Genomic DNA, 15,455 nt, shown 5'->3' on the forward strand with positions numbered 1-15,455 from the left:
TTATATAAGCAATCTTTGTAGTTTCACAAAATTTAACGACAAAAACAGAACTCTCCAAATTATTCAATCGTTTCGCGTTGCAACGCTTTATAATTTTTAGGTTTTAAAATCATCAAAAGATGCATATAATGGCTATATTAGGGCATGGTTAATGTTCAGTATTACTGTTTCCTCACAAATATCATAACTAAAACGAAAACTTACGAATCTGAAACAACTTTTTTCAATTTTGTCAATTTACCAAAGCGTGAAAAGATCCCTTTAAGGTAAAACGACAAATTTCCAAAATGATCAAACACCCATGAAACATGCTTTTGCTTAATTATATATTCCTAAGGTTTTGTTTTTTAACAGAGTGTTTGCCCATAACACTATTGTATGACCAATACTGTTCGTAAATCAAGGGAGGTAATTCGGAATCATGTTTACTGGTTTCTGCAATTCTCAAACAGTTCTGTATGAAGAATGTGTTCAATTTGTAGCCGGTATGGACAACTTACTACTCTGTGGTGAAGAAGGGCTTTATATTCATATAATGTCAAAAATTATAGCAAACAATATAAGAATCCAATCAAAACAATGATTCAAAATGGCCGTTTGGGCAGAATTTAGTACGGTTAAGGACCTATGGCCTGGTAACAATCTTGTTAACATTGTTTCCATGTTAACATTGTGCATGCTTTCGCATTGAAATCAGTGTGGAATGTCATTTATTTCAGGTTTTAGTCGTTTGCTTGTAAGGCAAGATAGTCCCTGGAGAAGAACTAAAATACGTCAACAGCCTTGTCAGCGGAAAGACACTCCGTTGCAGTTACTGAAGGTAAAACGACATCTTCAGTGGGCTAGGTAAATGTTGGCATGTTTGTCGGAATGTGTTTCCTGGTCTATACCGAAATGTCCTGCGTGCTTTGTTTAATCTATAACTGCGCCATAACTTACTTTTCGCCATTGTGCGCAATTCAACTGATGATATTTATAAGCAAATAAAAAGTTATTGTGAAGAAGTGACTCTTGCAAGTGCCACACATTGTTGTATGCCTTTTAACAATGATCTGAGCTTACTAGAAGTTTTACTTTTTCTGTTTCCAAGAAATATGGATTAATATTTATCTCAGATGTCAATTTTTAGGCAATCATTAGTGTCATATCAGGGGTATGTCCTCAATATGTCAGCCCCAATTATTTATGCTATGATTGGGTTATCTCCCTTGCATGGGCCTGTTTAAGGGATTACTTCACAGGGGCCTTAAATGGTGTGTTTTTACAACAGATTAAAGGTACAAATGCTTAACTTGCCTTTCAAGATCATGCTAAGCATGCAATTTATTTATATTTTTATTACTTTAAGCAAAAACATGTGCATTTATTGTGAGAGCTGTAAAAATCTAAGCAACGCCAAGTATTTATTGGCCCAAAACTGCGTGTTTTTGTGTTGTTTCTTTGATAAAGTTATGATTTAAAGGCTGACCAAGTCACCTGCACTACCATTTGTCATCTCAATGTGATTAAGACTTCATTTAATTGTTGCAATATGTTTCTGTGAGGTAGCTTTTCACTACCATGACTTCTACAATGACCCTGAAAATGGCATAGAAAAAAAGGGAAAACAGGGGTCGGATTAAACGCTTTATGAATAACAAACAAGCCTTCAGACTTGGTCAAAAATGTATTATATTTGCTTGTTTTTGTCCAAATTTCAAGAAAACAAGTCCATATTTTGCAGTTCTAAGACTTTGCTGGCCCTTAAGGCTGAACACCACACTTTTTAGCCACCAATGCGAATTGGCCCCGGTCAAATTTCTAAATAAAGAGAACATTGCTCAAGTAAGCACCATTTTGAGTGTCTTAATAATAATGAATGTCAGGTTTGAGTTGTGGTGATTTTTCTTGGATGTTTGTAAGTTACCAAAACATTGGTATTTTAACTATAGCTGCATACAGGAAGTAGAATTAATGCAATTCGAAAACAGGTGTAATGCTGGCTCCGGTCAGTATTTCTGTTGGAAATTTGAAAGGGCGTACGGACATTGAACTATTACAAAAAATCTAATCCTTTGACCCCCAATTTTCTCCATTGCTGTTTAGTACTTGGTAAGTTACCAATGTAAAAACATGGTTTCCAGGCACCTTGCTTCTGCAGGAAAGTGGCAGTTTGTTGTTGAAACTGGCTTAAAAAGGCTCGGAAACACACATAATTCTGATGTTTTGATTTGAAATAATCAATACTAAAACATTTTGCCCCAACTCATTTGATTTGAATGTTACTGATTTTTCAGAAGGCACAGCCTCAACCATTCTGGCAATGTGCTTGGTTTATTTTCAGATTTGCGAGGTGACCAGTTTCCAGACATTGGTTCGCTCCTGCTTGTGTACGCGATTGGCCGAGACTAAAAAAACTGTAGTGTGCCACCTTAAAGGGGCCTTTTCACAGATTTTGGCATTTTTTAACTTATTCATTAAATGCTTTATATTGATAAATGTAAACATTGGATCGTAAAAGCTCCAGTAAAAAATCAAGAAAAAAATTTAAAAAAGGAAAAGAACATTGCCCGGAGCAGGTTTCGAACCAGTGACCCCTGGAGTCCTGCCAGAGTCCTGAAGTAAAAACGCTCTAGCCTACTGAGCTATTCCGCCGAGTATACATTCGTGACGTATTTTATACCTTATATAAGCAATCTTTGTAGTTTCACAAAATTTAACGACAAAAACAGAACTCTCCAAATTATTCAATCGTTTCGCGTTGCAACGCTTTATAATTTTTAGGTTTTAAAATCATCAAAAGATGCATATAATGGCTATATTAGGGCATGGTTAATGTTCAGTATTACTGTTTCCTCACAAATATCATAACTAAAACGAAAACTTACGAATCTGAAACAACTTTTTTCAATTTTGTCAATTTACCAAAGCGTGAAAAGATCCCTTTAAGGTAAAACGACAAATTTCCAAAATGATCAAACACCCATGAAACATGCTTTTGCTTAATTATATATTCCTAAGGTTTTGTTTTTTAACAGAGTGTTTGCCCATAACACTATTGTATGACCAATACTGTTCGTAAATCAAGGGAGGTAATTCGGAATCATGTTTACTGGTTTCTGCAATTCTCAAACAGTTCTGTATGAAGAATGTGTTCAATTTGTAGCCGGTATGGACAACTTACTACTCTGTGGTGAAGAAGGGCTTTATATTCATATAATGTCAAAAATTATAGCAAACAATATAAGAATCCAATCAAAACAATGATTCAAAATGGCCGTTTGGGCAGAATTTAGTACGGTTAAGGACCTATGGCCTGGTAACAATCTTGTTAACATTGTTTCCATGTTAACATTGTGCATGCTTTCGCATTGAAATCAGTGTGGAATGTCATTTATTTCAGGTTTTAGTCGTTTGCTTGTAAGGCAAGATAGTCCCTGGAGAAGAACTAAAATACGTCAACAGCCTTGTCAGCGGAAAGACACTCCGTTGCAGTTACTGAAGGTAAAACGACATCTTCAGTGGGCTAGGTAAATGTTGGCATGTTTGTCGGAATGTGTTTCCTGGTCTATACCGAAATGTCCTGCGTGCTTTGTTTAATCTATAACTGCGCCATAACTTACTTTTCGCCATTGTGCGCAATTCAACTGATGATATTTATAAGCAAATAAAAAGTTATTGTGAAGAAGTGACTCTTGCAAGTGCCACACATTGTTGTATGCCTTTTAACAATGATCTGAGCTTACTAGAAGTTTTACTTTTTCTGTTTCCAAGAAATATGGATTAATATTTATCTCAGATGTCAATTTTTAGGCAATCATTAGTGTCATATCAGGGGTATGTCCTCAATATGTCAGCCCCAATTATTTATGCTATGATTGGGTTATCTCCCTTGCATGGGCCTGTTTAAGGGATTACTTCACAGGGGCCTTAAATGGTGTGTTTTTACAACAGATTAAAGGTACAAATGCTTAACTTGCCTTTCAAGATCATGCTAAGCATGCAATTTATTTATATTTTTATTACTTTAAGCAAAAACATGTGCATTTATTGTGAGAGCTGTAAAAATCTAAGCAACGCCAAGTATTTATTGGCCCAAAACTGCGTGTTTTTGTGTTGTTTCTTTGATAAAGTTATGATTTAAAGGCTGACCAAGTCACCTGCACTACCATTTGTCATCTCAATGTGATTAAGACTTCATTTAATTGTTGCAATATGTTTCTGTGAGGTAGCTTTTCACTACCATGACTTCTACAATGACCCTGAAAATGGCATAGAAAAAAAGGGAAAACAGGGGTCGGATTAAACGCTTTATGAATAACAAACAAGCCTTCAGACTTGGTCAAAAATGTATTATATTTGCTTGTTTTTGTCCAAATTTCAAGAAAACAAGTCCATATTTTGCAGTTCTAAGACTTTGCTGGCCCTTAAGGCTGAACACCACACTTTTTAGCCACCAATGCGAATTGGCCCCGGTCAAATTTCTAAATAAAGAGAACATTGCTCAAGTAAGCACCATTTTGAGTGTCTTAATAATAATGAATGTCAGGTTTGAGTTGTGGTGATTTTTCTTGGATGTTTGTAAGTTACCAAAACATTGGTATTTTAACTATAGCTGCATACAGGAAGTAGAATTAATGCAATTCGAAAACAGGTGTAATGCTGGCTCCGGTCAGTATTTCTGTTGGAAATTTGAAAGGGCGTACGGACATTGAACTATTACAAAAAATCTAATCCTTTGACCCCCAATTTTCTCCATTGCTGTTTAGTACTTGGTAAGTTACCAATGTAAAAACATGGTTTCCAGGCACCTTGCTTCTGCAGGAAAGTGGCAGTTTGTTGTTGAAACTGGCTTAAAAAGGCTCGGAAACACACATAATTCTGATGTTTTGATTTGAAATAATCAATACTAAAACATTTTGCCCCAACTCATTTGATTTGAATGTTACTGATTTTTCAGAAGGCACAGCCTCAACCATTCTGGCAATGTGCTTGGTTTATTTTCAGATTTGCGAGGTGACCAGTTTCCAGACATTGGTTCGCTCCTGCTTGTGTACGCGATTGGCCGAGACTAAAAAAACTGTAGTGTGCCACCTTAAAGGGGCCTTTTCACAGATTTTGGCATTTTTTAACTTATTCATTAAATGCTTTATATTGATAAATGTAAACATTGGATCGTAAAAGCTCCAGTAAAAAATCAAGAAAAAAATTTAAAAAAGGAAAAGAACATTGCCCGGAGCAGGTTTCGAACCAGTGACCCCTGGAGTCCTGCCAGAGTCCTGAAGTAAAAACGCTCTAGCCTACTGAGCTATTCCGCCGAGTATACATTCGTGACGTATTTTATACCTTATATAAGCAATCTTTGTAGTTTCACAAAATTTAACGACAAAAACAGAACTCTCCAAATTATTCAATCGTTTCGCGTTGCAACGCTTTATAATTTTTAGGTTTTAAAATCATCAAAAGATGCATATAATGGCTATATTAGGGCATGGTTAATGTTCAGTATTACTGTTTCCTCACAAATATCATAACTAAAACGAAAACTTACGAATCTGAAACAACTTTTTTCAATTTTGTCAATTTACCAAAGCGTGAAAAGATCCCTTTAAGGTAAAACGACAAATTTCCAAAATGATCAAACACCCATGAAACATGCTTTTGCTTAATTATATATTCCTAAGGTTTTGTTTTTTAACAGAGTGTTTGCCCATAACACTATTGTATGACCAATACTGTTCGTAAATCAAGGGAGGTAATTCGGAATCATGTTTACTGGTTTCTGCAATTCTCAAACAGTTCTGTATGAAGAATGTGTTCAATTTGTAGCCGGTATGGACAACTTACTACTCTGTGGTGAAGAAGGGCTTTATATTCATATAATGTCAAAAATTATAGCAAACAATATAAGAATCCAATCAAAACAATGATTCAAAATGGCCGTTTGGGCAGAATTTAGTACGGTTAAGGACCTATGGCCTGGTAACAATCTTGTTAACATTGTTTCCATGTTAACATTGTGCATGCTTTCGCATTGAAATCAGTGTGGAATGTCATTTATTTCAGGTTTTAGTCGTTTGCTTGTAAGGCAAGATAGTCCCTGGAGAAGAACTAAAATACGTCAACAGCCTTGTCAGCGGAAAGACACTCCGTTGCAGTTACTGAAGGTAAAACGACATCTTCAGTGGGCTAGGTAAATGTTGGCATGTTTGTCGGAATGTGTTTCCTGGTCTATACCGAAATGTCCTGCGTGCTTTGTTTAATCTATAACTGCGCCATAACTTACTTTTCGCCATTGTGCGCAATTCAACTGATGATATTTATAAGCAAATAAAAAGTTATTGTGAAGAAGTGACTCTTGCAAGTGCCACACATTGTTGTATGCCTTTTAACAATGATCTGAGCTTACTAGAAGTTTTACTTTTTCTGTTTCCAAGAAATATGGATTAATATTTATCTCAGATGTCAATTTTTAGGCAATCATTAGTGTCATATCAGGGGTATGTCCTCAATATGTCAGCCCCAATTATTTATGCTATGATTGGGTTATCTCCCTTGCATGGGCCTGTTTAAGGGATTACTTCACAGGGGCCTTAAATGGTGTGTTTTTACAACAGATTAAAGGTACAAATGCTTAACTTGCCTTTCAAGATCATGCTAAGCATGCAATTTATTTATATTTTTATTACTTTAAGCAAAAACATGTGCATTTATTGTGAGAGCTGTAAAAATCTAAGCAACGCCAAGTATTTATTGGCCCAAAACTGCGTGTTTTTGTGTTGTTTCTTTGATAAAGTTATGATTTAAAGGCTGACCAAGTCACCTGCACTACCATTTGTCATCTCAATGTGATTAAGACTTCATTTAATTGTTGCAATATGTTTCTGTGAGGTAGCTTTTCACTACCATGACTTCTACAATGACCCTGAAAATGGCATAGAAAAAAAGGGAAAACAGGGGTCGGATTAAACGCTTTATGAATAACAAACAAGCCTTCAGACTTGGTCAAAAATGTATTATATTTGCTTGTTTTTGTCCAAATTTCAAGAAAACAAGTCCATATTTTGCAGTTCTAAGACTTTGCTGGCCCTTAAGGCTGAACACCACACTTTTTAGCCACCAATGCGAATTGGCCCCGGTCAAATTTCTAAATAAAGAGAACATTGCTCAAGTAAGCACCATTTTGAGTGTCTTAATAATAATGAATGTCAGGTTTGAGTTGTGGTGATTTTTCTTGGATGTTTGTAAGTTACCAAAACATTGGTATTTTAACTATAGCTGCATACAGGAAGTAGAATTAATGCAATTCGAAAACAGGTGTAATGCTGGCTCCGGTCAGTATTTCTGTTGGAAATTTGAAAGGGCGTACGGACATTGAACTATTACAAAAAATCTAATCCTTTGACCCCCAATTTTCTCCATTGCTGTTTAGTACTTGGTAAGTTACCAATGTAAAAACATGGTTTCCAGGCACCTTGCTTCTGCAGGAAAGTGGCAGTTTGTTGTTGAAACTGGCTTAAAAAGGCTCGGAAACACACATAATTCTGATGTTTTGATTTGAAATAATCAATACTAAAACATTTTGCCCCAACTCATTTGATTTGAATGTTACTGATTTTTCAGAAGGCACAGCCTCAACCATTCTGGCAATGTGCTTGGTTTATTTTCAGATTTGCGAGGTGACCAGTTTCCAGACATTGGTTCGCTCCTGCTTGTGTACGCGATTGGCCGAGACTAAAAAAACTGTAGTGTGCCACCTTAAAGGGGCCTTTTCACAGATTTTGGCATTTTTTAACTTATTCATTAAATGCTTTATATTGATAAATGTAAACATTGGATCGTAAAAGCTCCAGTAAAAAATCAAGAAAAAAATTTAAAAAAGGAAAAGAACATTGCCCGGAGCAGGTTTCGAACCAGTGACCCCTGGAGTCCTGCCAGAGTCCTGAAGTAAAAACGCTCTAGCCTACTGAGCTATTCCGCCGAGTATACATTCGTGACGTATTTTATACCTTATATAAGCAATCTTTGTAGTTTCACAAAATTTAACGACAAAAACAGAACTCTCCAAATTATTCAATCGTTTCGCGTTGCAACGCTTTATAATTTTTAGGTTTTAAAATCATCAAAAGATGCATATAATGGCTATATTAGGGCATGGTTAATGTTCAGTATTACTGTTTCCTCACAAATATCATAACTAAAACGAAAACTTACGAATCTGAAACAACTTTTTTCAATTTTGTCAATTTACCAAAGCGTGAAAAGATCCCTTTAAGGTAAAACGACAAATTTCCAAAATGATCAAACACCCATGAAACATGCTTTTGCTTAATTATATATTCCTAAGGTTTTGTTTTTTAACAGAGTGTTTGCCCATAACACTATTGTATGACCAATACTGTTCGTAAATCAAGGGAGGTAATTCGGAATCATGTTTACTGGTTTCTGCAATTCTCAAACAGTTCTGTATGAAGAATGTGTTCAATTTGTAGCCGGTATGGACAACTTACTACTCTGTGGTGAAGAAGGGCTTTATATTCATATAATGTCAAAAATTATAGCAAACAATATAAGAATCCAATCAAAACAATGATTCAAAATGGCCGTTTGGGCAGAATTTAGTACGGTTAAGGACCTATGGCCTGGTAACAATCTTGTTAACATTGTTTCCATGTTAACATTGTGCATGCTTTCGCATTGAAATCAGTGTGGAATGTCATTTATTTCAGGTTTTAGTCGTTTGCTTGTAAGGCAAGATAGTCCCTGGAGAAGAACTAAAATACGTCAACAGCCTTGTCAGCGGAAAGACACTCCGTTGCAGTTACTGAAGGTAAAACGACATCTTCAGTGGGCTAGGTAAATGTTGGCATGTTTGTCGGAATGTGTTTCCTGGTCTATACCGAAATGTCCTGCGTGCTTTGTTTAATCTATAACTGCGCCATAACTTACTTTTCGCCATTGTGCGCAATTCAACTGATGATATTTATAAGCAAATAAAAAGTTATTGTGAAGAAGTGACTCTTGCAAGTGCCACACATTGTTGTATGCCTTTTAACAATGATCTGAGCTTACTAGAAGTTTTACTTTTTCTGTTTCCAAGAAATATGGATTAATATTTATCTCAGATGTCAATTTTTAGGCAATCATTAGTGTCATATCAGGGGTATGTCCTCAATATGTCAGCCCCAATTATTTATGCTATGATTGGGTTATCTCCCTTGCATGGGCCTGTTTAAGGGATTACTTCACAGGGGCCTTAAATGGTGTGTTTTTACAACAGATTAAAGGTACAAATGCTTAACTTGCCTTTCAAGATCATGCTAAGCATGCAATTTATTTATATTTTTATTACTTTAAGCAAAAACATGTGCATTTATTGTGAGAGCTGTAAAAATCTAAGCAACGCCAAGTATTTATTGGCCCAAAACTGCGTGTTTTTGTGTTGTTTCTTTGATAAAGTTATGATTTAAAGGCTGACCAAGTCACCTGCACTACCATTTGTCATCTCAATGTGATTAAGACTTCATTTAATTGTTGCAATATGTTTCTGTGAGGTAGCTTTTCACTACCATGACTTCTACAATGACCCTGAAAATGGCATAGAAAAAAAGGGAAAACAGGGGTCGGATTAAACGCTTTATGAATAACAAACAAGCCTTCAGACTTGGTCAAAAATGTATTATATTTGCTTGTTTTTGTCCAAATTTCAAGAAAACAAGTCCATATTTTGCAGTTCTAAGACTTTGCTGGCCCTTAAGGCTGAACACCACACTTTTTAGCCACCAATGCGAATTGGCCCCGGTCAAATTTCTAAATAAAGAGAACATTGCTCAAGTAAGCACCATTTTGAGTGTCTTAATAATAATGAATGTCAGGTTTGAGTTGTGGTGATTTTTCTTGGATGTTTGTAAGTTACCAAAACATTGGTATTTTAACTATAGCTGCATACAGGAAGTAGAATTAATGCAATTCGAAAACAGGTGTAATGCTGGCTCCGGTCAGTATTTCTGTTGGAAATTTGAAAGGGCGTACGGACATTGAACTATTACAAAAAATCTAATCCTTTGACCCCCAATTTTCTCCATTGCTGTTTAGTACTTGGTAAGTTACCAATGTAAAAACATGGTTTCCAGGCACCTTGCTTCTGCAGGAAAGTGGCAGTTTGTTGTTGAAACTGGCTTAAAAAGGCTCGGAAACACACATAATTCTGATGTTTTGATTTGAAATAATCAATACTAAAACATTTTGCCCCAACTCATTTGATTTGAATGTTACTGATTTTTCAGAAAGCACAGCTTCAACCATTCTGGCAATGTGCTTGGTTTATTTTCAGATTTGCGAGGTGACCAGTTTCCAGACATTGGTTCGCTCCTGCTTGTGTACGCGATTGGCCGAGACTAAAAAAAACTGTAGTGTGCCACCTTAAAGGGGCCTTTTCACAGATTTTGGCATTTTTTAACTTATTCATTAAATGCTTTATATTGATAAATGTAAACATTGGATCGTAAAAGCTCCAGTAAAAAATCAAGAAAAAAATTTAAAAAAGGAAAAGAACATTGCCCGGAGCAGGTTTCGAACCAGTGACCCCTGGAGTCCTGCCAGAGTCCTGAAGTAAAAACGCTCTAGCCTACTGAGCTATTCCGCCGAGTATACATTCGTGACGTATTTTATACCTTATATAAGCAATCTTTGTAGTTTCACAAAATTTAACGACAAAAACAGAACTCTCCAAATTATTCAATCGTTTCGCGTTGCAACGCTTTATAATTTTTAGGTTTTAAAATCATCAAAAGATGCATATAATGGCTATATTAGGGCATGGTTAATGTTCAGTATTACTGTTTCCTCACAAATATCATAACTAAAACGAAAACTTACGAATCTGAAACAACTTTTTTCAATTTTGTCAATTTACCAAAGCGTGAAAAGATCCCTTTAAGGTAAAACGACAAATTTCCAAAATGATCAAACACCCATGAAACATGCTTTTGCTTAATTATATATTCCTAAGGTTTTGTTTTTTAACAGAGTGTTTGCCCATAACACTATTGTATGACCAATACTGTTCGTAAATCAAGGGAGGTAATTCGGAATCATGTTTACTGGTTTCTGCAATTCTCAAACAGTTCTGTATGAAGAATGTGTTCAATTTGTAGCCGGTATGGACAACTTACTACTCTGTGGTGAAGAAGGGCTTTATATTCATATAATGTCAAAAATTATAGCAAACAATATAAGAATCCAATCAAAACAATGATTCAAAATGGCCGTTTGGGCAGAATTTAGTACGGTTAAGGACCTATGGCCTGGTAACAATCTTGTTAACATTGTTTCCATGTTAACATTGTGCATGCTTTCGCATTGAAATCAGTGTGGAATGTCATTTATTTCAGGTTTTAGTCGTTTGCTTGTAAGGCAAGATAGTCCCTGGAGAAGAACTAAAATACGTCAACAGCCTTGTCAGCGGAAAGACACTCCGTTGCAGTTACTGAAGGTAAAACGACATCTTCAGTGGGCTAGGTAAATGTTGGCATGTTTGTCGGAATGTGTTTCCTGGTCTATACCGAAATGTCCTGCGTGCTTTGTTTAATCTATAACTGCGCCATAACTTACTTTTCGCCATTGTGCGCAATTCAACTGATGATATTTATAAGCAAATAAAAAGTTATTGTGAAGAAGTGACTCTTGCAAGTGCCACACATTGTTGTATGCCTTTTAACAATGATCTGAGCTTACTAGAAGTTTTACTTTTTCTGTTTCCAAGAAATATGGATTAATATTTATCTCAGATGTCAATTTTTAGGCAATCATTAGTGTCATATCAGGGGTATGTCCTCAATATGTCAGCCCCAATTATTTATGCTATGATTGGGTTATCTCCCTTGCATGGGCCTGTTTAAGGGATTACTTCACAGGGGCCTTAAATGGTGTGTTTTTACAACAGATTAAAGGTACAAATGCTTAACTTGCCTTTCAAGATCATGCTAAGCATGCAATTTATTTATATTTTTATTACTTTAAGCAAAAACATGTGCATTTGTTGTGAGAGCTGTAAAAATCTAAGCAACGCCAAGTATTTATTGGCCCAAAACTGCGTGTTTTTGTGTTGTTTCTTTGATAAAGTTATGATTTAAAGGCTGACCAAGTCACCTGCACTACCATTTGTCATCTCAATGTGATTAAGACTTCATTTAATTGTTGCAATATGTTTCTGTGAGGTAGCTTTTCACTACCATGACTTCTACAATGACCCTGAAAATGGCATAGAAAAAAAGGGAAAACAGGGGTCGGATTAAACGCTTTATGAATAACAAACAAGCCTTCAGACTTGGTCAAAAATGTATTATATTTGCTTGTTTTTGTCCAAATTTCAAGAAAACAAGTCCATATTTTGCAGTTCTAAGACTTTGCTGGCCCTTAAGGCTGAACACCACACTTTTTAGCCACCAATGCGAATTGGCCCCGGTCAAATTTCTAAATAAAGAGAACATTGCTCAAGTAAGCACCATTTTGAGTGTCTTAATAATAATGAATGTCAGGTTTGAGTTGTGGTGATTTTTCTTGGATGTTTGTAAGTTACCAAAACATTGGTATTTTAACTATAGCTGCATACAGGAAGTAGAATTAATGCAATTCGAAAACAGGTGTAATGCTGGCTCCGGTCAGTATTTCTGTTGGAAATTTGAAAGGGCGTACGGACATTGAACTATTACAAAAAATCTAATCCTTTGACCCCCAATTTTCTCCATTGCTGTTTAGTACTTGGTAAGTTACCAATGTAAAAACATGGTTTCCAGGCACCTTGCTTCTGCAGGAAAGTGGCAGTTTGTTGTTGAAACTGGCTTAAAAAGGCTCGGAAACACACATAATTCTGATGTTTTGATTTGAAATAATCAATACTAAAACAGTTTGCCCCAACTCATTTGATTTGAATGTTACTGATTTTTCAGAAGGCACAGCCTCAACCATTCTGGCAATGTGCTTGGTTTATTTTCAGATTTGCGAGGTGACCAGTTTCCAGACATTGGTTCGCTCCTGCTTGTGTACGCGATTGGCCGAGACTAAAAAAACTGTAGTGTGCCACTTATATAGATTTATATAGATTTAAAATTGTACATGTTATTATTTCACACTATTCTGTGGACGCTCACGATAAAATCATTCATCTCTGACGACCGGATGCTTAAGCACGTGGGGTAGGTTTTGTTTCATCTTGCTGCAGGTGGAAATTGTGAAACGCGATATAATATTAATTTTATTTGTATGCCATCATTTGAGGTGGGCTGTAACAATAGGAAAACATAAAAATAAATAAAAACAATATTTTTCGAATGAATATTTCTGGAAAGCAACCCTGTGGGAGTTGAAAACAATGTATATTATCTCTATGAACTTTTTAACAGTTTCTTTCCATATGTGTTACATATATTATCTTTTTTAACTTTGTTAACAGTTGTTACAGTTACTAGCGATCTAGTAATTATCTTTCTTAACCGTCGATAATTTCAATTGTTGTTTGTCGAAAATACAGCAAATAATTTAATAAAAAAATATCTTATGCCTTTTTATGCCCCCGAAGGAGGGCATATGGTGATCGCACTGTCCGTCACACTTGGCGTTTAGGTTCCGATGCTCTTTATTTCTCTCTCGTCTCTCTCTCGCTAGAGAGGCGAGAGAGCGAGAGAGAGAGAGAGAGGAGCAGAGAAGAGAGAAGAGAGAGATATCGAGAGAGAGAGTAGCGAAGAAGGATATCTCTAAATCCTCAATGCCTCCATACCCACTCCTCACTCCACCTCCCTCATCCCTCCCTCCCTCCTCCCTCCCTCCCTCTCTCTCTCTCTCTCTCTCTCTCTCTCTCTCTCTCTCTATATCCTCTCTCTACCTCACCATATTATATACATAATATATAATGTCTGCTTAGATGCAACATTCATATTTGGTATGCATGTGTATATGGACAAGGCCTTTCCATACGCACACAAATTTGACCCCTAAGACCTTTACCTTGAACTTAGGGTCCGCGTTTAGATTTCGAAAAAATGTGTTTAGGTTTCTAAAAATTCACATAACTTCTATCAAAGCTTTTATCGGGGGCATATGTCATCCTATGGAGACAGATCTTGTTATCTTTGGGAACTGTTGTAGGAAAAGCATCGAACAACGAAATGCGTCAAAGTTACTTTCGAAATAGCCAAAAGACGTGCGTTTAACTCGCTCCTTGAATACATGGTTACTAACATGAGATTTTCGTCTTCAATATTCCATATTAAGCATTTAATCCGAGCATGATATAAAACTTCCGTTTAAAACATTAATGCAACTTTACGGACAAACTTTGTAATGGGTAAACAAGTATTTAAACAAATACCGGCGCGTCGTAATTTAGCCTCGTTCTAGGAAAACTGGACTAATAGCAAGTGTAAAATGTGTCGTGCAAGATCAACCTTTGCAATTCGCATAGGGTAATAAGAAGGGCACTTACCACTAAGGGTATCACGCTTACAGATTTTTCTAAACGTTTAAACGAAATTGAATAAACGAAACGTTACCGTTTAAACGGTATCCCTATGTCCGTTTTTAAAAGCATCAGTGTCATCGCATCTCCAAACTGAAAGTAGCAATTATTTCCGGAAGTTATATTTAGTGCATATTCCATTTGCGCAATGACGTCATATTAAAACCAACTGTTCTCGTCGTTGTCGAACCATTGGGTTACACTTTGTCTACTTACATGCCGTAATATTTTGTAACAAAGACGAATTAATATCGAACCAACATTCCTTAAATAAGTGTAAAGCTGTTTTAAAATTGTCAATGATTTACTTAACACGATGTACATCAAAAGATGCATACTACAATTTATGTAAAAATATTCCTATACGGAGATTGTTCGCCATATCTCTTGAAATGAATGCCGATGAAGAAAACGTCGGAAAAATTTCCTCGTGCACTTCGTGCCGACGCGCGTCGAATGGTCAAGACGATTCGGGTCATGCTCATGCAACAAAAGGCGGGAATTTCGTGATGACGCGCGTTAAATATTCAAGACGTCTAGTCGGTAGATGGTGTATTGTTATGTTTACGATATTGTGAATAAGGGGCATGTGGTGCACGTGATACAAATAATTTTTAATACGAGTCTTTTTCAGCAGCTGTTAACAAGTTTTGCAACGTCGTAACGTAATGAACTAAACTGATTTATATTGATATTGACTGTCGTTTAAACGTTTACAGTTTTTGTAAACGTTTTTGACCAAAAACACGAAACGCGACCGTTTAAACGTGATACCCTTATCTGATATATCTGAATAACAATAAATTTTGTTCTCGCGTTCATTTGGTATCTGGAGAGCAAAACACTGATACATCTTGTGTTTAGTCCATCTGAGCACAAGGTGCCGATGATGAGCTTTTGCAATAAGTTTGTGTGTAGCTAGTTATATCACTTTTGGCCACTTTTTTATCTAATGTTGATG

The 15,455-nt window shown here is 36.1% G+C and overlaps 3 protein-coding genes across 31 annotated transcripts in view; 1 reads left to right on the forward strand and 2 right to left on the reverse strand.

Moving 5' to 3' along the window:
• Positions 1–15,455, reverse strand: part of LOC127847597 (uncharacterized) — a 188,530-nt gene that overhangs the window by 72,521 nt on the left and 100,554 nt on the right. The gene's annotated exons all lie outside the window — the stretch shown is intronic.
• Positions 1–15,455, reverse strand: part of LOC127847599 (protein PALS2-like) — a 195,271-nt gene that overhangs the window by 17,075 nt on the left and 162,741 nt on the right. The window lies entirely within an intron of this gene.
• LOC127847608 (uncharacterized) lies at positions 291–13,472 on the forward strand. Of its 25 annotated transcripts, XM_052379633.1 has the most exons (10): positions 291–820; positions 2,324–2,369; positions 3,383–3,483; positions 4,987–5,032; positions 6,046–6,146; positions 7,650–7,695; positions 8,709–8,809; positions 10,313–10,358; positions 11,373–11,473; positions 12,977–13,472. In XM_052379633.1, exons 1-10 carry the CDS (start codon positions 704–706, stop codon positions 13,079–13,081), a joined length of 810 nt encoding a protein of 269 aa, XP_052235593.1. In that variant the 5' UTR covers positions 291–703; the 3' UTR covers positions 13,082–13,472. The 25 variants fall into 25 exon arrangements, 8 of the variants coding, with proteins under 8 accessions (XP_052235593.1, XP_052235594.1, XP_052235598.1 ...); XM_052379634.1 differs by lacking the exons at positions 10,313–10,358; positions 11,373–11,473; XM_052379638.1 differs by lacking the exons at positions 8,709–8,809; positions 10,313–10,358.

The sequence above is a fragment of the Dreissena polymorpha genome, chromosome 10 (assembly GCF_020536995.1).
Source record: "Dreissena polymorpha isolate Duluth1 chromosome 10, UMN_Dpol_1.0, whole genome shotgun sequence".
Classification (NCBI taxonomy): domain Eukaryota; kingdom Metazoa; phylum Mollusca; class Bivalvia; order Myida; family Dreissenidae; genus Dreissena; species Dreissena polymorpha.

Bases quoted from the DNA above. Each gene is read 5' to 3' on its own strand.
- LOC127847608 (XM_052379633.1), top strand. From the start codon at position 704: ATGTCATTTATTTCAGGTTTTAGTCGTTTGCTTGTAAGGCAAGATAGT. The intron at 7,696-8,708 runs GTACGCGATTGG...CATTTATTTCAG, and splicing joins ATTGGTTCGCTCCTGCTTGT to GTTTTAGTCGTTTGCTTGTA. The intron at 10,359-11,372 runs GTACGCGATTGG...CATTTATTTCAG, and splicing joins ATTGGTTCGCTCCTGCTTGT to GTTTTAGTCGTTTGCTTGTA.